Here is a 24,337-nt window from a genome sequence, read left to right on the forward strand (position 1 = left end):
CTGTGGCACTGCTTTGGTGGTAATGAATTCCACACTGTAGCAATACTTCCTGAAGAAGATATTACCTCTGCGAAAATAATCCCACGTAGAACCACATAGCAATGCCAACCAGATGTTTTCTAGCCTCTCCTTTAAACAGATATTCACTGAACAGGGGACCCCTTCACCTACAGCAGTTTTCAGAAGTGTTTTGTTTTGTTTAAAGCTGCAGAATCCTCTGACATCTTATGAAAAACTCTAGGTAGAAAACTAATAAAAGCAGAGCTCAAAACTGGTTGAGGCTAGAGTGGGGGTCCAGGTGAACCCACTGCTGTGCTGGTCCTCTCCCCCTGCCCCCCACCCACCCGCCTTGGGAGAGGGAATCTGCACAATTAGCTGAAGCCCCAGCACTGGTGAGGGCAGCGAGAAAGGCCGCTGGCAGCACACTCCGCAGCCTCACCAGAAGGGCCGACGTGGCCTGGGCACATCAGAAGCCTTCCATCCGCTGGCCCCAGGCAGCACCTGCTTCAAGCAGCCATCAGGACTGGAGGAGAGTGATGGCAAAGGCCTCCGGAGAGAGCCAGTGGGCCCCCAAACCAGAAGCGCAGGCTCCAATCACCTTGTGAAGCAGTTTAGAATCAGACCCAAGCAACAGAAATCCGGCTGCCTTCCAGGGACCTCAGAGGCACTTCTAAATGTTCACGGCTGAGGTCTAATTTTCTGCACATTTTAAAATCCTGAATCTAAAGCATACCGGGAATTTATTTAAAATGTGGTAAAGGAAACATTGCATACTATTTTTTCAAAGAATGAAGAGGTCGCTAATAGCTTTCCACCACAACAAAAAACGACAAATTCAATGCCTTATAATCTTACAGATCTAGAAGTCAGAAATCTCACTGGGCGAAAATCAAGGTGTAGACAGGGCTGCGTTCCTTCTGGGGCTTTAGGGGAAAAACCGTTCCCTTACCTTTTCCAGCTTCCAGAGGCTGCCGCATTCCTTGGCCCCTTCGTCCATTTTCAAAGCCAGCAATGGCCGGTTGAGTGTCACATGTCATTGCTCTGATCCAGACTCTTTTGCTTCCCTTTACCATATTTAAAGGATCTGTGTGATCAATTACATTGGGCCCACCTGGATAATCCAGGCTACTCTGTCAGCTGATTAGCAACCTTAACTCCATCTGCTACCTTACTTAATTCTCCTTTGCCATGTAATCTAAGATATTCCCAGATTCCAGATGTGACACTGCAAAGATATATTTTCAGTCTTCTTCCCTGTCTTCAGGCACACAACTCCTAAAATCCTTAGAATCTCCAAAGTGCTGTCTTTTGGTATGCTAATGAATTGACTAATGGCTCGCAGCCCCTAGGTAGCTTCAGGATGGGGGCTGGGCACAGGAAAGCCCAAGGCAGTCTTTCTGAGGGAGGGGAAAGTAGTTGTAGGTTAAGTTGGTCACCAATTGCCAATGATTTAGTCAATCATGTGAAGCCTCTATAAGAGCCCAAGAGGTCGGGGTTCAGAGAGCATCTGGATAGCTGAACACGGGGAGGTTCCTGGATGGTTGGCCCGGGGAGGGCATGGAAGCTCCGTGCCTCTTCCCCCATACCTCACCCTATGCCTCTGTTCGTCTGTATCCTTTGTAACATCCTTTATAATAAACCAGTAAATGTAAGTACGTGTTTCCCTCGGTTCTGAGCTGCTCAGCAAATTAATCAAACCCAAAGGGAGGGTTGTGGGAGCCCTGATTTATGGCCAGTCAGAAGCACAGGTAAAACAACCTGGGACTTGCAATTGGCATCAGAAGTGGGGGCGGGGGAGTCTTGAGGACTGAGCCCCAACCTGTGGGATCTGATGCTATCTCCAGAGAGACAGTGTCAGAATTCAATTAGAGGACACCTAGCTGTGGGCTGTGGAACTGGCTGCTTGCTTGCTGGTGGGGAGAAGTCCTGACCCTTTTGCTCACAGCAATCAGAAATTGATCCTTTGTGCTGATAATTGTGCTGTAATAGTAGAGGAAAAGCAGTTTGTGTTTTGTTTTTCCCACTCATCATTTGGTGAGATGTGGGATTTGCTAGATCAGCCCTGGCTCACCAAAACATGTGGTTTGAGAACAGAAAGGATAAAAGGGTGGGGGATGAGGAACCTTTGATTCCTGGGTGGCCGCATGGTCACCCATGGTGTGGAGCAGCATCTGTGCTGTACTCAGTTATGAAAGGTTAAAGTTACTAGGGGAATTTAGAAATGGATCCAAGTCCCAGGGAGTTGGTTCACTGGATACATAAGGAAATGCAAACTAATAAGAAAACAGCAAAATATTCAATTCCTTGGTTATTGTTACCCGTAATAGCTAAAATGAAAGTAAAAGAGAGTGCCATGTCGGACCTTGATGCTAGACCAAGCTCAGATTTCAGTGGGTCTGAGCTTCAGCCACTAGCCTGAAAGCTGTCTTGCAAGGGGAAAATTATTCAGGGACGACAGAACATACCTCTAAGACCTGTGGTTCCTAAGGAAGCAGTCAATGTGGGGGAACAGCAAAACTAAGAAATAACTGAGATCAGAGGTAGTGTGAAGGAATTGTTTCATTTCGTAGATCAGTTTCATCAGCTCCCTGAGGAACCTTTACTGAAATGGATTGTGAGAGTGATTTGGAGCAGTATCTTTGGTTTTCAATGCTGCACAGTGAAGAAAGTTTGGGTTGATGAAAGCCCCACAACTTGCTATGGAACAATCACAGCTGTATATGATCCAGACACACAGGAGGTTATTCCCAAGGGAACAGCCAGCCTGGTGAACTGGACAAAGGCCACTGTAAGGTCTGTTCACCCTGAGAACAGGGACTGCCCAACTTCCCTTGTAAATACTAAGTGGTGCACCCCAGATGAAGCAGCTGCTATGCCTCGAATGCAAGCCATGTGGGACTGGCTTTATGATGACCAGGATGTCCACCCACTGCATATGCCCATTACCCAGGTCATGGCAAATGCTGTGGTTAATGGGGCCCCTTTAGCATGGGCACCCCATGGAACCTTACTGCTGCCAGACAGCTACCATCAGGGAAGCGTTATCAAGTTTGCTGTCTCAGCTTCCCCTCCTGGGTCTTACAGATGATAATAACAACATGAGGGTAATTAACAAGAGGATGGTAAAGGCAGAGGGGAGTCAAAGGACTCATCCCAGAAAGGTGGGAATTTTTAAAAACAGTTAAGAAATAAGGTGAATAAAGAAAACATCGATGGGGTGAAACTAAGAGGAAAAAGAAAGGGAAGAGTCATGAAACTCATCCCAGTAGGGTGGAAATCTTCAGATGGTTATTAAGAGATGGGAAGAATAAAATGGAAATTGATGGGGTTAAAACAAAGATCTTAATACAACACTATCAAAGGTTGGATGGGCCCTGCTGGTCCCCCAGCATTAAAGGGTTCCAAAGAAGTTTGCTGTATTTCTAGCAGTGTGGAGAAATTTAAGAAGTCAGAGGCAAAGTTTGCAGTGAGAAATGTGATTTAAAATTGCCTGGGAGGTCTGCCTGGTTAGCTCACCTGGTAAGAGCACAGTGGTGATAACACCTAGGTCAAGGGTTTGGGTCCCCATACTGACCAACCACCAAATAAGTGAACTTGCCTGGAGCAGTAGTCAGGAAGGTTAATCAAGATAAAGACTGGCAAACAGGCAAGGATCCCTTGGCTCAACTCCTTGCTGAAGAACCCAAACCCTTTTCCAAAAGAAAAAATAAAATGGTCAGGGCTGGACTAGAAAATAAAAATGTAAGGATTGATAGGACTATGGAGAATGGAATTTTTAAACAGGCTTTATGTAAAGAAGATGTGTCTTTGGGCGTTTCAAGATGGCGGTGGCTGCGGCGAATGGCGCAGAGTAGCTGAGGTGGAAAAGGCGGCCACTGGGCCTCAGGCAGCCGAGAAACTTGTGGACATTCCTCTTGCCATCTCTTAAGGGAGGACCGCAGCTGCTGGCCGGTCATGGGGGCTGACTGCCACTTTGCCCCCGGCAGGAGAGGCTGCCTCATTTACAGGCAACAGCTTTGAAGTGTGGAGCAGGAAAAGAACTGTTTCTTAGCTGCAAATCGAGTCTTGAAACAGGGAACACGGCGCCAGGGCTGCTGAGGATGCAGACAGGATCCCGGAGGCCGGGGCCATGCTGAAGGCTGCCAGCAGCCCTATTGAGGATTCGAGGTTTCAGACCAGCATTAAAGAAGATTCCTGGGAGCGGCTGAGCCGCGCCGAGACTGAACAGCCCGAGGTGGCAGCGGCCGAGAACGGGGAGGGCGACAAACCAGAGGCAGAGAGTGAGCACCCGACCTGGCACAGCCCTGTGAGTGACCCCTGGCCCAGCCCTGTTCGGGGGGCTGATGCCCACCCAGCTACCGCCTGTATCACCGGTTCACTCACCGCCCCGGGGCTGCCTCCATTTTCCCAGGTGCTGGCAGCTCCGCCCGGCTCGACCATCACTGAGCCTTCCCACTTGCTTGCCCCAGCGTAGGGCTTTCCGGAGCCTGTGGGCCGGCCTCACCTGCCACTCCCTCTGTGGTTCTCTGGCGGGGCTGGTGGCGTGGGGCGACCCTGGCCAGGGTTGGGAGGGCAAGCAAGTACGGGCAGGCCGACTCTCATTCCACCACACCCTGGACTCCGGCCCACGGTAAACTTCCTATTACTGGGAGGCAGATACCATCTCTGCGGCAACCAGTTCGGAAAGAAGCCTAACCAATTTATGGTTGGGAATAGTGTGGTAGGAGAGTTCCCAGGTCCGCTTGAACCTGCCGGAGAGCTGGCTGCAGGTGGGCGCTAGATTCAGTCTATGCCGGGGGGATACAAAGGTGAACAAGTCCCGAGAAAGATCTACACAGTGCTACAAAGGCACCCAGAGCGACCGGTCGTCTGTGCCTACCAGAAACCTGGTAGACTTCCTGGGCAAGGTGGTGCCGAGCAAGGTCATGAAGGCCCAGCTGATAGACGAGGGTTGCAGAAGACATGCCCCAGCCCAGCACAGTGCGCACAGAGTGGGGAGATGTGCGGCCAGGGAGGCGGAGACTCAACAGAAACCACACACCCTGTGGGGTCGCCACTGCACGATCCAACAGCCTGGGCCAGAGCACACGGAACAGGGAGAAGTCCTGCACAGGAAGTGAAAGCTCAACAGAGACCACACACCCTGTGGTACGTGATCCACCAGCCCAGCAGAGTCCAAGCTGACCAGAAAGTTGGCTCCCTGGAGAAGCCAAAGAACCGAAGCAACCACACACACAAGGCACTAGAGGACAACTGAGCAGTCACGGAGGGAGCCATACCAAATTGGCAACTACAGCAACATCCTAGTTAGACATTAGTCTCAAACTGGTGGACTGTGAAACCCCCTGCCACAATGAATAAACACCAAAAAAAAAAGATACCAGAAATACAAAAAATCAAGAAAGTACACCACCAAAAGTTAATAAATCTCAAACTCTAGATCCTATAGAACAAGAAGCCCTTGAAATGACTGACAAGGAATTTTGAGTGATAATTCTAAGGAAACGGAATGAGATACAAGAAAACACAGCTAGACATCATGATGAAATGAGGAAAAGTATACAGGATCTGAAAGAGGAAATGTACAAGGAAATCAATGCCCTGAAAAAAAGGTAGCAGAACTTGCTGAACTGAAGAAGTTATTCAGCGAAATAAAAAACACAACAGACAGTTTAACCAGCAGGCTTGTTGAAGTTGAAGAGAGAACCTCTGAACTTGAAGATGGGCTGTTTGAAATAACACAAGCAGACAAAAAGAAAGAAAAAAGAATCAAGGACATTGAAGAAAATCTGAGAAAGATATCAGACAATCTTAAGCTCTCAAATATACGAGTCATGGGTATTCCAGAAGGGGAAGAAAAAGGAGATTGCATTGAAAACATATTTAACAAAATAGTGGCAGAAAAATTCCCAGGTATAGGAAAAATCACAGATCTTCAGATCCAGGAAGCTCAATGATCTCCAAATGTATTCAACCCAAAAAGGCCTTCTCCAAGACATGTCATAGTCAAATTGGCAAAACTCAGAGACAAAGAGAGAATCTTAAAAGCTGCAAGAGAGAAGCATCAAATCACATATAAGGGAGCCCCAATCAGGCTAACATCAGACTTTTCATCACAAACCCTAAAAGCTAGAAAGGAATGGGATGATATTTTCAAAATACTAAAAGACAAAGATTGCCAGCCAAGAATAATCTACCCTGCAAGGCTATCCTTCCGAAATGAAGGGCAAATAGTATATTTCTCAGACAAACAAAAACTGCGGGAGTTCACCACCACACGACCACCCTTTCAAGAAATTCTCAAGGGAGTAATGGGTTTGGTTCCTGAAAAATAACTACCACTGCCATAAAAACCCAAGAAAAATCAATACCCACTAGTATAATAAAAATGGCATTCATGAAGAGAAATCAAACAAACAAAAACTCTATCTACCACCTAAGGAACCAACAAACACAGAAACCAAACAGTAAATCAGAAAGCAAGGAACAAAAGACACCTAAGACAACCAAACAACCAATAAAATGCTAGGAATAAATCAACACCTTTCAATAACAACTCTTAATGTAAAAGGCTTAAATTCCCCAATCAAAAGACACAGACTGGCTGACTGGATCAAAAAGGAGGACCCAACTATAAGCTGTCTACAAGAGACCCAACTCACCTATAAAGATTCACATAGACTAAGAGTGAAAGGATGGAAAAAGACTTACCATGCAAACAGAAAAGAAAAACGAGCTGGAGTAGCTATTCTTATATCTGACAAAATAGACTTCAAACTACAAACCATAAAAAGAGACAATGAGGGACACTACTTAATGATAAATGGTCTGATCCATCAAGAAGACATAACAATCATAAATATGTACGCACTCAATGTTGGAGCAGCCAGATTTATAAAACAAACTCTGTTAGACCTAAAGAAGGAAATAGACACTAATACCATAATAGCAGGGGACCTGAACACCCCACTGTCAATATTAGACAGATCATCTAGGCAAAGAATCAGTAGAGAAACACAAGATCTAAACAAGACTCTAGACCAATTGGAATTGGCAGATATCTACAGAACATTCCATCCAACAGCCTCAGAATATTCATTCTTCTCATCAGCACATGGATCATTCTCCAGGACAGATCACATTTTAGGCCACAAATCAAGTCTCAATAAATTCAAAAAAATTGGAATTATCCCATGTATCGTCTCAGACCACAATGGATTAAAACTAGAAATCAATAACAAACGAAACTCTGGAAACTATACAAACACATGGAAATTAAATAGCATTCTACTTAATGACATATGGGTCCAAGAAGAAATCAAGCAGGAAATCCAAAAATTTATTGAAACTAATGAAAACAATGATACATCATACCAAAACCTGTGGGATACTGCAAAAGCAGTATTGAGGGGGAAATTTATTGCATTAAACGCTCACTTCAGAAGAATGGAAAGATGGCAAGTGAACAACCTAACACTTCGCATTAAAGAACTAGAAAAACAAGAACAATCCAAACCTAAAGTTAGCAGATGGAAAGAAGTCATTAAGATCAGAGCAGAACTGAATGAAATTGAAAACCAAAAAACAATTCAAAAGATCAACGAATCAAAAAGTTGGTTTTTTGAAAAGATAAATAAAATTGACAAACCATTAGCATGGCTAACAAAAAAAAAAAAGAAGAGAGAAGACTCAAATAACAAAAATTAGAAATGAAAAAGGCGATATTACAACTGATTCATCTGAAATAGAAGGAATCATGCGAGACTACTATAAACAACTATACGCCAACAAATTTGAAAATCTGGAGGAAATGGATAAATTTCTGGACACACACAAGCTCCCAAAATTGAACCATGAAGACGTAGAAAAACTGAACAGACCAATAACAATAAAGGAGATGGAAGCTGTTAGCAGAAGGCTCACAACAAAGAAAAGCCCAGGAACAGATGGATTCACAGCAGAATTTTACCAAACATTCAAAGAGGAATTGACACCGATTCTTTACAAACTATTCCAAAAGATTGAAACAGACGCAAATCTCCCAAACTCATTCTAAGAAGGAAACATCATCCTGATACCAAAACCAGGTAAAGATATAACCAAAAAAGAAAACTACAGGACGATATCCTTGATAAATATAGATGCAAAAATCCTCACTAAAATACTAGCAATCAGAATACAGCAACACATACGTAAAATTATTCATCACGATCAAGTGGGATTCATCCCAGGGATGCAAGGTTGGTTCAACATATGCAAATCAATAAATGTGATACACCATATTAATAAACTCAAACACAAGGACCATATGATCATCTCTATAGATGCCGGAAAAGCATTTGAAAAAGTTCAGCACTCATTCATGACAAAGACCCTCTATAAATTAGGTATAGAGGGAAAGTATCTCAACATAATTAAAGCCATATATGCCAAACCCACTGCCAATATCATCCTGAATGGGGAAAAGCTGAAAGCTTTTCCTTTAAGAACAGGAACTAGACAAGGATGCCCACTCTCACCACTCCTATTCAACATAGTGTTGGAAGTACTAGCCAGAGCAATCAGAGAAGAGAAGGAAATAAAGGGCATCCAGGTTGGAAAAGATGAAGTCAAACTGTCCCTGTTTGCAGATGACATGATCCTATATATCGAACAGCCTAAAACCTCTACAAAAAAACTGTTGGAATTGATAAATGATTTCAGCACAGTAGCAGGATACAAAATCAACACACAAAAATCAGTAGCATTTCTTTTCTCCAAGAGTGAACATGCAGAATGAGAAATCAAGAAAGCCTGCCCATTTACAATAGCCACCAAAAAAATAAAATACTTAGGAATTGAGTTAACCAAGGAGGTGAAAAATCTCTATAAAGAGAACTATAAACCACTGCTGAGAGAAATTAGAGAGGATACAAGAAGATGGAAAGATATCCCATGCTCTTGGATTGGAAGAATCAACATAGTGAAAATGTCCATACTACCCAAAGTGATATACAAATTCAATGCAATCCCCATCAAAATTCCAAAGACATTTTTCTCAGAAATGGAAAAAACTATCCAGATATTTATATGGAACAATAAAAGACCACGAATAGCCAAAGCAATGCTGAGCAAAAAAAATAAAGCTGGAGGCATAACACTACCTGACTTTAAGCTATACTACAAAGCTATAATAACCAAAACAGTATGGTACTGGCATAAAAACAGACACACTGACCAATGGAATAGAATAGAGAATCCAGAAATCAACCCACACACTTACTTCTATCTGATCTTTGCCAAAGTCACCAAGCCTATTCACTGGGGAAGGGACTGCCTCTTCAGCAAATGGTGCTGGGATAACTGGATATCCATATGCAGGAGAATGAAACTAGATCCATACCTCTCACCGTATACTAAAATCAACTCAAAATGGATTAAGGATTTAAATATACACCCTGACACAATAAAACTTCTTAAAGAAAACATAGGAGAAACACTTCAGGAAATAGGACTGGACACAGACTTCATGAACACGACCCCAAAAGCAAGGGCAACCAAAGGAAAAATAAACAAATGGGATTATATCAAACTAAAAAGCTTCTGCACAGCAAAAGAAACAATTAACAGAGTTAAAAGACAACCAGCAGAGTGGGAGAAAATATTTGCAAAGTATACATCTGACAAAGGATTTATATCCAGAATATATAAGGAACTCAAACAACTTTACAAGAAGAAAATAAGCAACCCAGTTAAAAAATGGGCAAAAGAGCTAAGTAGGCATTTCTCTAAGGAAGATATACAAATGGCCAACAGATATATGAAAAAATGCTCAACATCACTCAGCATCCGGGAAATGCAAATCAAAACCACATTGAGATACCATCTAACCGCAGTTAGGATGGCTAAAATCCAAAAGAATCTGAACGAGAAATGCTAGCCAGGTTGTGGAGGAAAAGGAACTCTCATACATTGTTGGTGGGACTGCAAAATGGTGCAGCCTCTATGGAAAATGGTATGGAGGTTCCTCAAACAATTGCAGATAGATCTACCATACGACCCAACTATCCCACTGTTGGGAATATACCCAGAGGAATGGAAATCATCAAGTCGAAGGTATACCTGTTCCCCAATGTTCATCGCAGCACTCTTTACAATAGCCAAGAGTTGGAACCAGCCCAAATGTCCATCATCAGATGAGTGGATACGGAAAATGTGGTACATCTACACAATGGAATACTACTCAGCTGTAAAAACGAATGAAATACTGCCATTTGCAACAACATGGATGGACCTCGAGAGAATTATATTAAGTGAAACAAGTCAGGCACAGAAAGAGAAATACCACATGTTCTCACTTATTGGTGGGAGCTAAAAATTAATATATAAATTCACACACACACACACACACACACACAAAAAAAAAAAAAAAAAAACCGAGGGGGGTGAAGAAGATATAACAACCACAATTACTTGAAGTTGATATGACAAGCAAACAGAAAGGACATTGTTGGGGGGAGTGGGGGAGGGAGAAGGGAGGGAGGTTTTGGTGATGGGGAGCAATAATCAGCCACAATGTATATCGACAAAATAAAATTTAAAAAAAAAAAAAGAAGAAGATGTGTCTTTTACCTGATTATGTTATGGGGAAGGACAATGTGTCTGACTGGGGAAAGTTCCCCCTTCCTAGTACTGTAAAACAGAAGGTATGTGAATCCACCCTTCAAGCAATGTTGATTGGACATGCTAAATGGAAACCAGTAAGATTGCCGGAGCCTACAACAGGGCACAGTAGAAACTGGAGTGCTGGTGGAGACAAATTACCTGTTGGACCGCCAATGGGCTAAACAATTAATGAGCTAATGAAGAAATCATGAAGGAAATTAAAAAATTCCTGGTGACAAATGAAAATAAAATCACAGTATATTAGAACCTCTGGGATACAGTGAAAGCAGTTCTAAGAAAGAAGTTGATAGTAATACATGCCTACATCAAAAAAGAAGAAAGACTCCAAATAAACAACCTAATGTTACACCTCAAAGAGCTCGAAAAACAGGAACATACCAAACCCAAAGTCAGTAGAAGGAGAGAAATAACAAAGAACAGCGCAGAACTAAATGAATTAGAGATTAATATAAATACAAAAGGTCAATGAAACAAAGAATTAGTTTTTTGAAAAGATAAACAAAATCAATAAACCTTTAGGTAGACTAATGAAGAAAAGTAGAGAGATGACTCAAATAAATAAAATCGGAAATGAAAAAAGGGACATTATAACTGAAAACACAGAATTACAAAGGATCATAAGAGTCTACTACAAACAAATATATGCAAACAAACTAGAAAACCTGGAAGAAATGGATAAATTCCTGGATGCATACAACTTACCATAGTCGAGTCATGAAAAGCTAGTAAACCTAAACCAACCAATAACAAGTAATGAGACTGAAGCAGTAATAAAAAGTCTTCCAAGGAAAAAAACCTCTGGAGGAGATGGCTTCATTGCCAAATTCTGCCGAACATTTAAAAAAGAACTAACACCACTTCTTCTCAAACTCTTCCAAAAAATTGAAGAGGAGGGACTATCTCCAATCTCATTCTGAAAGGCCAGCATTACCCTCATACTGAATTTGGAAAAGACACAACGAAAGAACCACAGATCAATTTCCCTAATGACCTTAGAAGTGAAGATCCTCGACAAAATACTAGCAAACAGAATCCAGCAACACACTGAAAGATCAGACACCATGATCAAGTGGGATTCATCCCCAAAACACAAGGATGGCTCAACATATGCAAATCTAAAAACACAATGCATCACATCAACAGAATGAAGGGGGAAAACAAAAACAACATATGATCATTTCAATAGACACAGAAGAAGCATTTGTTAAAATCCAATACCCCTTCATGATAGAAAATACTTGACAAATGAGGTATGAAAGGAATTTTCCTCAACACATAAAGGTCACCTATGACAAACCCACAACCAGTATCATAGTGAATAGACAAAAATTGGAAGCTCTTCCTCTAAGATCTGGAACAAGATAAGAATGCACACTTTCCCCACTCTTATTCAAGATAGTACAAGAAGTTCTAGCCAGCGCTTTTATAAGGCAAGAGAAAGCAGTGAAGGGAATCCATACTGGAAAGGAGGAAGTCAAACTATCCCTATTTGCAGATGACATGATCCTATATACAGAAAACCCTAAGGACTTCTCCAAATAATTATTAAAATGAATAAATGAATTCAGTATAGTGGCAGGATACAAAATCAACACTCAAAAATAAATTGCCTTGCCATATGCCAACAACAAAATAGCAGAAGAAATCAAGAAAGTAATCCCATTCACAGCAGCTACCCCCAAAATAAAATACCCTAGAGAAAATATAACAAAGGAAGTGAAAGAACTCTACAGTGAAAACATTGGTGAAAAAAATTGAAGAGGATGCAAATAAAAAGAAAGATATCCTCTGTTCAAGGACTGGAAGAAGTAAAATCATCAAAAGTCCATGTTGTTCAAAGCAATCTGCCCATTCAACACAATCCTTATCAAAATAACAATGACTGAAATAGAAAAAATCTTGAAATTTTTATGGAACCACAAAAGACCCTGCATAGCAAAAGCAATCTTGAACAAAAAGAACGAAATTGGGGGCCGGCCCCGTGTCTCACTCGGAAGAGTGCGGTGCTGGTAGCGCCGAGGCCACGGGTTCGGATCATATATAGCGATGGCCAGTGCACTCACTGGTTGAGCGTGGTGTGGACCCCACCATGCTGAGGGTTGCGATCCCCTTACCAGTAAAAAAAAAAGAACAAAATTGGAAGCATCATACTTCCTGACTTCAAAATATACTATAAAGCTATAGTAATCTAAACAGCATGGTACTGGCATAAAAACAGACAAATTGACCAATGGAATAGAATAGAGAGCCAGGAAATAAACACACACCTTTACAGACAACTGATTTTTGACAAATGTGCCAAAAATATACAATGGGTAAAAGACAGCCTCTTCAATAAATGGTGCTGGGAAAACTGAATATCCACATCCAGAAGATTGAAACTACATCCCTATGTCTCACGATACACAAAAACCAACTCACAATGAATCAAAGACCTAACTTTGAGACCCAAAACTATGAAACTACTAGAAGGAAACAAAAGGGAAATGCTACACGGAATGGGAATGGGCAGCCCTTTTTCGAGCAAGACCACAAAGGCACAGGCAACTAAAGCAAAAATGCAGAAATGGGTCTACATCAAACTAAAAAGCTTCTGCACAACAAGGGACACTGTCAACAAAGTGAACAGACAACCTGAAGAATGGGATAAAGTGTTCGCAAACTACACATCAGACAAGGGGCTAATATCCAGAATATGTAAGCAACTCAAACAACTCAAGAGGAAAAAACCCCCAAATAACCCAATTAAAAACTGGGAAAAGGACCTGAATGGACATTTCAAAGGAAGACATACAAATGGCCAGCAGGTTCGTGAAAACATGCTCAGCATCACTAATCATCAGGAAAATGCAAATTAAAACTGCATGAGATATCATCTCACCTCAGTTGGACTGGCTATTATTGACAAGACAAAGATAAATGCTGGTGAGCATGCAGAGAAAAAAGAACTCTTCCACCTTGCTGGTGGGATTATAAATTGGTACAGCCACTGTGGAAAACAGTATGGTGGTTCTTCAGAGAACTGAAAGTAGATCTACCCCATGACCTCGCTATCCCACTACTGGGAATATAGCCGAAGGAAATGAAATCAATGTATCAAAATGACACTTTCACTCCCATATTCATTGCAGCACGATTCACAATAGCCAAGAGATGGAATCAACCTAAATGTCCATCAATGAATGAATGGATAAAAATAACCGTGGCACATATGTGCAGTGGAATACTACTAAGCCATAAGAAAAATGGTACCATTTGCAGCAACATGGATGGAACTGGAAACCATCACGTTAAGTGAAGTAAGTTAGGCACAGAAAGATAAAGCTGCATGATATCATTCATACGTGAAATCTTAAAAAAGAAAAAAGTGGTTCACGTAGAAGTAGAGAGTAGAATAAAGGTGACCAGAGGCATGGGCATGGGGAGGAGGATAAGTGGTGGACTAATGGGGACAAAACCATGCTCTCTACCCTGAGTGAATCATTGTGCAGTATATGCACGTATTGAAACAACACACTGTACCCCGGAAACATGGACAAGTAAATGTTAAAATATTTTGAATTATAAAAAAATATTTAAGACATGTAGCTCACGCAGAATGATGCGGGGTCCAGCTGTCTTCCCGATAGAGATGAGGGATTCTGAGGGAGGTTGGGGTGTCACCAGTCCTGCATTCCCTCCTCTCCCCCTTCTCCTCTCTGGTCCCTTCACCCCCTGTGCTGAACTCTGGGTTCAGAGCTCCGAGCACCAGTCTGTCTGGGGCTCCGTGGACTTGGATTTGCCTGTGGTCTCTCTCGTGGACTCTGGCAGCTGCTGTCCCCTGGATCCTCCCAATGCCCCCATGAACATGGAATAGCTAATCAGCCAGAAAAGGAGGATTCACAACTAAAATTTAGTAAATGTTACTTCTCAAAGGTTATATTTCAAAATTTGGGTGTGGAAGAGTCTACCCAGCCGGATGCAACTCAAACTCCTAGAATTTGAGTCAAGGACCAAATCCTTCCCTCCCTCCCAGCTGCTTTTCCATCCAAACCACTATTTTCATTCATTTCACCCCTACCCAAAATCCAGCTCCTTGCTTACAATTGGCCAAATCACTCTCGAGGTAACCCACTGGCTGAGGGCGTGCTGTCTGCTCTCCTTCCCTTGCTCCTGGTCAGTCTGACCAAATCCTTTCCAAAGCAAAGTGCAAAATTTTAGATCATGCCCAGTGGCATCCTATTACTCAGGACATCGCTTCATGAATCTAGCTTTACATGGGTGAGGAATTAAATTAATGTCCTCTTTAACCTCATTAGGAAATGGGAAAACACAAATTAAAATAACAGGAACCTGTAATTTTGACCAACATTTAAAAGAATGGTAAAATATATTTGAGAGTGAAGGATGCTCGCATATATTAATTTTTGAGAACACAAACCGGTACAGCATTTTTGGAGTAAAATATTGGCAGCGTATATAAAAATTTAGAATATTCACAACCTTTCTGCCCTAACCAAGTAACCACCTTAATATGTTAATTGTGGTTATCTTTGAGTAGGGGGCTGAATTTTGGAGAAACTTTGTAAAGAGAAGAATTATGTAATTTCACATTTTTTTGTAATAAGAATATATGCACTATTGCCTTTGTAATTAAAGTATTTAAATATGCCTAACAATAGTTGTAGTAGCTATATCTTAATCAAAGTAATTGCCAGACTTTGTAACTGATGCAACAGAGGAAAACTGAAATCTGAACGGCTTAACGTAACAAAAGTCTATTTTTTGAGCACATGGATGTTGATGTAGGTTGGCAGGTCTCCACTATCAGGGGACCCAGGGATCCAAGATACTTCAGTATTGTAGTTCCACCACCTCGACATGGGGCTGCCACGTTTGCTATTGAGTGGAAGATAAAGAATGGAAATGGCACACTGGCTCTCAAGTGCCTGGATGTGACAAACGATGCCTCAGCTCATATTTCAGTGGAAAAGGGTAGTCACATGACCCTTCCTAACTGCAAGTGGACCGGCAATGTAGACTTTCCATAGGCCCACAAAGGAGAGAGAGGCAAAGTATGGATGAAAGCTTGTAGTTTCCCCCACACAATAGATGCTCAAAAAAAGCAACCATTGTAATTTTTGTGACAATAACCATCCTGGTTTCTTGGAGCAGTTTCTGAGAAGGCCGAATTTGCCTTAAATCCTCCAACTTTTTCAAGTGTCTAGTATGTGAAAGGTGCTCTCAAATACAGTATCACATGTAGTTTTCCAAGGATCTTCTAAAGCTCAGCAGGGAGGGTTTGCCTTCCTCACGCAATAGCACTTTTCTGCAATATAGTCTATAATCTCAGTGCACTGAGAATTTCTCCTTCCTTTTGATGAATGTTCAAAATCCTGTGTGTTTCTGCTCCTTTCCACATGACTGAACAGGCCTGAACACTAATAATGGGTGCCATTAGGCACGCTGAAAACCAGGATTTTCCTGTGGGTACACAGACAAGAAACAGTAGGATGGTGTAGGGAAAGTGAAGGTAAATGGTCAGGGTCCCTCAGATGTTCAGAATCTTGCTGAGCATTTGATGTAAATATTCACATGTGCACAGGAGTACCTTGGTTATTGTCTAATGTAATTGCGCATGTGCACCCAGGTGTTCTTTGGTTGTCTGACTCGCACCTAGATGTCCTGGGTTATCGGATTTAACTATAAAGGACAACGGCTCTGACCCACATTGCCCCCCCACGCCCGGGATGCCCCAGGGGGGTCACGGGGAGGCCACTACTGCTGCTGGAGGCTGTTGCTCCAAGCTGTTGCTGCCAGGGCCCCCGGGATGCGTCAGGAGGCCACCAGCACTGCTGCTGGAGGCTGCTGTAAGCTGCTTCTGCTGCTGCTGAGGAAGCTGAGGACTGAGCTCGCTTTGGAATGAACCTGTCAACTGTGCCAATGGCTCCCAGGGTCTTTTCCCAATTTCATAGCTCGTGACCTGTATGTGAGGTGTCTGGTGGCCCAGTCTGGCATGTGAGGAGTCTGGTGGCCCAGTCTGTACAATGGGTTTGAAGGGTCTGAGCCCTGCCCGACAGGTGGTTAATTATTCTTTCTTTTTAAATTACAGAGAGCATATCCATCAAGAGACAATTTTTCACCTTTTAGAAGCCCCCAGAGGTTTTAGGAATTCAGCCTCTGCAGATGATTGCTGCACTGTAATTTCCATGGTCTTTCCTTCTCTACTTATAAGGGAGGCTTTGGTTTCGACCACCTAGTTAAGCTCACTCATCTGAGTATATGTTCACTAGCCTGTTTCAAATTAGACATCCCATTAAAATCCTACTGTAAATACCAGGGCAGCTTCAAAAACTAGTCCTCTAACTTTAGGGTCATTTCCAAAGAACTAGTAGATGATGGGTCACATCAGTTTCTACTCACCAGCTCATTTGGAAAACAGAGTTTGTTGAAGGTACCCAAGGGAACAACCAGGTATCTAAACATCACTGTCCAAAGTCAACTTGTATATTGAAAGAGCTGTTGCTATAAGAAGGATTTCCAGAGGTGGAATGGGACAGAAAAGGACTTCTGTATGGAATAGGAATTCTCTGTGTCATGAGTTGAGCGGGTGATTCTGGGCTGTCCTGCTGGGAGCAAGGCATAGCACTCAGAGGAGTCCAGAGGGACAAGCTGGTCAGCAGGCCAGGTTCTAGAGGTGGACAGGATGCCACACAGGACACAACCAGGTGAAGGGTACAGTGATGCAGGAATGTGCTGGGGGCCAGACGGAAGTGCTGGCTCCTGGATAGAGTCAGCTCTTAAGGCACCCTGGGGATCGAGACAGGAGGACCCTAGGTTAACAAAGTCCGCACACTATCCCCAGATTGTGCTTCATTCTCATTGGCACCTTATTTAGGCCTGCTTTTAGTACCTTGGCCACAGGGTCCTTCTTTTTGTTACCAGAGAGACATTATGCAGTGCTGAGAAGAGAAACGAATTATGAGTCAGAAGGCCTGCCTCTGGCTGAGAGGAGTAAAAACAGAGTGGGCTCTAGATGAATTTAGGCCAAGGGTCTAGTCCCAGCCATGTCACTTGCTAGCCATGTGGTCCTGTGAAATTACCAAGCCCTACGAGCCTCAGGATCTCCATCCGTGAAGCGGGTTTGATAAGCGCTGCCCAACAGGACTTTGGAACGTATGTACCTCATGTAGAGCACCTGGCAGAGTACCTGGTGTATATTGGAATTTAGTGACTGGCAGTTATTTCTAGTATTCTTTCACCCCCAGACCCTACCACCCTTTCCTCGGGAATTTTTGTCGTGGTGGTTGTTCTCCAGTACATCTCAGAATATGCCGCTCAATAGGGTATGGGATGCCAAGTCAGCCAAAAAAGCTGCTTTGCAAATGACTCCGTGAATTGTTTCTCTCAGAGGGTCTATTATCTAACGTGGTTGTGGGAGAGCATTTCCCAGCTGGATGACCCTCACAGCTCCCGGAATTTGAGTCAAGGACCAACTCCTTCCCTCTCTCCCAGCTGCTTTTCCATCCAAACCTCTATTTTCATTCACTTCACTCCCACCCAAAATTATTTCACAATTGCTTGGAGTTGTCTAAATTACACTAAAGGTAACCCAAATAAAACGTTCTTCTAATGGAGCCAGCTTACTTGTGGGCATCCCTTAACAGCCTTATCTATCAAGATATCCCTGCACGTGGTGGGTACAAATCACCTGCTTCCTGCACTGTGTTCAGTCGCACTGGCACAGGAGTGCAGGACACCTCCCATACCTGCCCCAGGTGGAGAGTTCTCTCTGCTTGATCCACCATCCAAAAGGACCTGCTCAGAGCAGTTTTTCAATCCAGGCTCTGCTCTCAGTCCTAAGACACTGTGTCTGAGAGCCTGGCCCCTGCCACCACCCAGCTTCAGTGCAGACACCTCCCACAGAGGGAGGTGCAGATGCCTGAACTCCCAAGCTGCCTTGGCTCAGGGCATTCACACTCGACCGCTCTCACCTGGAGACCCACCTTCTGGCCAATCCTTATCTACTTGTTCTGTAGGATTTAGAGGACATCTCACCACACTCCTAATATGGTGGCTGCTCCTAGGCTCCCCCATTCTGTAGGTAGACGTGGGTCTGGCTTATCCTAGTATCTCCACGACTAACACAGGGCCTTCCAGAGAACGATGCTCAATGAATGTTTGGGGAAGAAATGCACCAGTGAGCAGGGGTTTCATTGATTACAATTTAATTTTGATTTGAATAAGCGAACAAGATCCAGGTGTATATTTTTTAATTGTACAGAATGATAGACTAAAACAGTAAGGAAATAAAAAAATGAACCCTTGTAAATCTTTTTCTCCAGTTTACTAATACACTCTGTTACATTTCCATGGCAGTTCTGATCCCAATGCCATGGCATCTTGTTACAGATTACAAATAAGATGGAAGGCTCCCCAATATGTTTCACAAAAACAGCAAAACTCTTTCTCCAAACTGGATAAACAACAAATAATTGTATGACCAACACCATCGGTAAACTTAGATTGCGAAGCTAATACACCTTCTAGTCAAAGTAATAACATTTCAAAATAACAAAAAGAAAAGAAGACAAGTCCCCAAGTTATCCAAATAAAATGCGAAGACAATGAGGTTATAACACTGTCCTTCCCCCAGCCCCAGCCTGGCCCGCCACTACTTAGATCACTGACTGGGAAGATCATTGACTTAAAACAGGGCGAAGAACCTTCCTGAATTTACTTGGGGAAGGAGAAGCCGCTGGTGGCACTGGAACTGGCACTGGCCATGGCAGTAGTATCATCTACCGTGGCATTTCTAGCCTGGCCTCTCTCTTCCTCATCTCTCAAAGCCTCCTCATACCACAGTGAGAAAGATCTGGGAGTGCTCCTATTGACCTTGGCCAAAAACTCCAGGACTTTCATCTTCCTGGCTTCAGCGTGGGCACGCGGGCCCCACAGCAACTCATAGCATGCGGGATCACTGTCGGGCACCTGCCGGTACTCCAAGTAGTTTTCCTGCACCCAAACTTCAGTGATGAGCTTCCTGGGCTCCCCAAAGATGAAGTGCTTCCTCCCAGCATACACCCCTATCGCACGCAACACTTCCCAGATCTCCTTCTCAGGAGTACAGTTGCCCTGCATGAAGATAATGCTCAGGACAAATAGCAGCAGGCCCGTTCTAGGTATGGTCTGGTCATCACTCTGCATCCCATCGTAGGTGAGGCCCAGGGTGGTGACGAGGACATAGGAGTGGCCGGCAGGGTCCACTTCCTTCACATCAATGCCAAAGACCAGCTGCATGCACTCAGAGGCTTCGCTGAAGATGGCAGGGAATTGGTCCTCGTAGTTTCTGAGGACACCATTCAGCATTTCTTCCTTTGTGATTGGCTCCTTCATCTGATACTTGAGGAGCAGCAAATGGACCAGATCTTCCACCTTTTTATCAAACTCATTTCTGGGCAAGGACTGAGGGTCTTGCGAGGTGCTCGGCTTCTCCTCTTCCTGGCTGCTGGAGCCCTTATTGGGTTGACTCCATGAAGTGGAGGCAGCGGCAGTGAGGGGGGAGCCGGCTCTCTGCAGACTCTGGGGAGGACTCTGGGTCTCAGCAGCAAACACCTCCTCCTCCCCCCCTGGGCTCCTTGGGAGTAGAGGACAGAGGGAGGAGGGGGAGGAGGGGGAGGAGGGAAAATAGTAGGGGCAGGTAGAGGAGGATGAAGAAGTATCCTCCTCCTCAGACTCCGAAAGCTGTGCATCCACGACGGCCTGCGTCTCACTTTGGGACTGAAGCATGCAGCGCCGACGCTTTGAAGGGCGAGGCATGATGGCTCTGGCCTGGGCAGAAGACAGGAGTGTGGGCTGCAGTTGGGTGATGGGGACGCACAGGCCTGGGGGAGGGAGGGAGTAGGTGAGCGGCCTCAGCCTAGAACCACACCCTTGGGGGCTGTGACAAAGGCCTACTCACAGGTCTTGTCTTTAGGTGGTGCTCGGGGCCTCACAGGGCTCCTGTCCTCCTGGTCGGCCTGTCTCCTGTGGACCTGAAGGGGGAATGAGACGGCTCCTCAGGGTGCAGCCGCCAGAGGTTGAGGCTCCAGCACTGACAGTATTGTGGTTGGGGCCGGGCGCTGCGGGGTCCCCTCTGTCCCGGGGCCGGTGGGGCCCTTGGTACTCATTCAGGTCATGCACCTCACCTTGACTCCTGCACTCCTGGGCCTTCTCTGCTGTGACCTGAGGACACTGCCTCACACCAAGGTCTCACCTCTCAGTTCCTGGAGCTCCTGTAAGAGGAACAGAGGAGGTCCTCAGGCTGCAGACTGCAAGGACACCTTGGGCTCCCAGTGCTGACAGGAGGGGTAGGCCGGACTCTGTGAGGTCCCCACTGTTCTGTGGTGAATGAATGGTCCCCTCCATACTCACTCGGAGCCCTCATCTTTCCCCCGGCAGGACCCAGACCCAACCCTTCTGCAGGCCTGAGAAACTCTCAGAACAAGAGCTCACACCCCTGATATGGAACAAAGGGCAGTGAGGGGCCCACATCTGGCCACATCTGCCAGGGCCCCATAGGGAGGACAGCAAGTGTGGAATCTACTTGTCCTGAGATGAGGGGGTCCCCTCAGTCCTAACTTTGACAGTTGGCTGAGTCTGAAACAACTCCCTCTTTTGACCTGAGGCCGCCTTCGTTTAGACCAAAGTCTCACCTTCATAAGGTACTGAAGGAGGAGTGTGGGGCGCCCCAGCCAACCACTATGCTCTGTACCCTCTCATGGCTGACAAAAGTGGCAGGGCGGGACTGGAATTCCGTCTGTTCTGGTGTGGGATGTACCCGAAGTCCGTACCTTGCATCTTGGCATGGCCCGGCACTCTTCCCTGTGCTGACCCGGGTTCTAATCCTTTGACCCAGCTCCTCCTCTCCTTGAGAACATGCACATGAAAAGTGCAGGTGCACCATGCTGGTAAGGGTGGCCGAGCTTCTTTCTTCTGGTGTGGGAGGTCCCCTGAGTCCTTCCTCAGGGTTCTCACCTTGACTCCTGGCAGGACCCAGAATCCTCTCTGCTGACCTGAGTCCAGGCCCCTCAGCTCAGACCAAGGTGCTCACCTCCCTGACACCACCAAGCTGAAAACGAAGGGTTGCCTCCACATAAAGTCCCTCCAGGGGTTTCCCAGAACTGTCACTGGGGGTAGGGGTCCCTCAGTCCTTCCTCAGGGTATTCATGTTTACTTCTGGCAGGGTCTGAATCATGTTCCTGAATTAACCTGGTATCACTCCCTGAGACCAATGCTTCAGCCCCCTAAGAACCCCTCCCCACTCCCACCCTGTGGCAAAAGCGAGAGCATGCCACATCTGGCCACCCTTACCAGGACTCTGCTAGGGCTGACAACAGGCAACACCCAGACCCTGTGAGGTCCCTTTTTTCTGGAGTGGGAGCTCCCCTCAGTCTTCACCAAAGGTCTACTTTGACTCCTGGCAGGGCCTGGGACTCTTTGCTGACCTGAGGCTGCTCCCTTTAGACGCAGCTCCTCATCTCCCTGAGATCCCTGAGACAGAAGTGAGGGGGCACCATATCTGGACACCCATGCCTGGTTTCTCCCAAGGCTGACAGCAGGGGCAGGGCTGACCCGCCTGTGTCCTGGCATCCGAGGCCTCGCCTTACCAAGTGGCAGGGCCTGGGACTCTTCTCTTTGCTAACCCTAGTTCAGCCTCCTCATCCAATGCCCTCGCCTCCCTGAGAACCCGCAGTCAAGATGAGAGAACTCTCAGTGGAACACCACTGCCTGGAGTCTATCGGAGCTGACAGTGGGGGCAGCGCGGCTTCCTGTGGGGGCCCTTCTGTGTTCTGAAGTAGGTCCCCCTCACCACTCACTCAGAATCCGCACCGTGACGCCTGGCAGGGCCTGGGTACCCTCCCTCGGCTGATCTGATGCCACACCCCTTAGACGAAGGACGCACGTCTCTCAGATTCCCGAGAGCAAATCCAGGGTGTAGCCCGAGTCCAAAAGCTATTCCAAGTGAACCGATATGATGTGGGGGGAAGTGGGGGGAAGAGGAACGGGTAAAGAGCGACACGAAAATCAACGACAATGTATATTGAGACGTTAACATTAAAAAGACAAAAAGAGAATGAGAAAGCTATTCCCAAGCTTCCCACGGCTGATAGAAGGGGTAGGGCCGCCGACCAACCCCGCACCCCCGTTCTGATATCAGGATCTTTACCTTCACTTCTTCTTCCTCCACTGACCGCAGACCGCACCGCCTCAGACCAGCCTCCCCTCTCAGCGTGCCAAGGCGGAAGTCAGAACACACCACATCCCGTCAGGCCACTCTGGGGTCTCCTAGGGGTGACTGCAGGGGTCGGTTTCCGGTTCCCGGTGTGGGGAGGAGGAGCTCTGTTCTGGAGTCTAGTTCTCTGTGACCTCCCACAGGATCCGCACCTCGATCCTGGGTCCTGCGACTCCTCCATGTACTGACCTGGGTCCATCCGCTTCAGATCAAAGTCCTTCCCTCCTAGAGGAAGTCAGAGGCCGCGATATCAAAGGACGCGTGCCTGGAGCCTCCCGGGGCTGGCAGCTGAGGTAGGACGGGTTGCGCACCCCTTGTCATGAGGTCGAGGGCCTTTCAGCCCTCCATCAGGGTGCTCCTAGCAGGGACTGGGACTCCTTTCTCTGCTGATTCGAGGCGACGTCTCTGTTCCAGACACCCCGTCCCAAGACCCAGAGGCCTCTCCCGGAAGAGAGGGGCCTCTCCGTCACCGTGACCCTCTGGGGCTAAGTGCAGGGCCAGGCTGCAGCGGGGATTCCTCTCTCCTGGGATGGCAGCGCTGTCCTCAGTCCTCTTTCAAGATTCCCACGTTTACTGCTGGCGGAACTCGAGGCTCCTTCCCAAAGTAGCTTGAGTCGGGCCACTGCAGGCCAAGGCTTTCATTGCCCTGAGACCACTAAGGCGGAAATGGGGGTGACTTCAGCCGGCCAGTTCTTCCTGGGGTCTTCCAGGGCTGACAGCAGGGATGGAGCCGGCCTTTGTGGGCCCTACTATCTGCGGTGGGTTCACTCCTCAGTCCTCACTCAGGAGGGCCCTCATCTTGGTTCTTGTCTCCTTGCTTAAATGTTCGGTGGGAGACGCCGTGTCCCTGCCACCTCTGAGCATTTGCCCAGCGGCAACCTTGGCAGAGGATGGCTGCGGGTCCCCGGCTCGATGCTTGACGCGTGCTGCAGCGCCGGTGGCTGTGGAGAATTGTGGGAAGAGAAGCACGCCTCCCACTGGGTCTCTTCCCCAGCCAGACGGAGACTTTGGAAACCCTTCGTTCTGTGGTTTTTTCCCTACACAAATAGGCTTAATAGGTGGGGTTTCGGGAGGTCCCGTTATTTTGAGGCTGTCTAAACCTGCACTGTCCAGTGCAGTGATTTTAATTTTTTTAACCATCATTTCTATTTAACACACACATATATATATATTTTACATGTCTACCAAGTGTACGTTTAGAATATATAAAAAGAATTCATGAAAGAATACCTACCCTTATATTATGTGTGGTTCACTCGCTATTCTATTTCTAGTTCATCATTATTAGAATAGCTTTTCAAAAAGCCACTAGTCACTAAGGTGCTTTCAGGTGGTTATTAGCACAGACACCAATCAACCCGCTCTTTCCGTCTGTCCTGATATTTCCCCAGAAGTATGGGCATCCGTGGTGTGAGGTGC

At 45.7% G+C, this 24,337-nt stretch overlaps 1 protein-coding gene across 1 annotated transcript; it reads right to left on the bottom strand.

The window, feature by feature from the left end:
- Positions 1-19,380: 19,380 nt before the first annotated feature.
- LOC134367750 (melanoma-associated antigen 10-like) lies at positions 19,381-20,463 on the bottom strand. Its single transcript, XM_063084467.1, has one exon. The coding sequence runs from the start codon at positions 20,461-20,463 to the stop codon at positions 19,381-19,383; it is 1,083 nt and encodes a 360-aa protein (XP_062940537.1).
- Between the last annotated feature and the right edge of the window lie 3,874 nt (positions 20,464-24,337).

The sequence above is a fragment of the Cynocephalus volans genome, chromosome X (assembly GCF_027409185.1).
Source record: "Cynocephalus volans isolate mCynVol1 chromosome X, mCynVol1.pri, whole genome shotgun sequence".
NCBI classification, from domain to species: domain Eukaryota; kingdom Metazoa; phylum Chordata; class Mammalia; order Dermoptera; family Cynocephalidae; genus Cynocephalus; species Cynocephalus volans.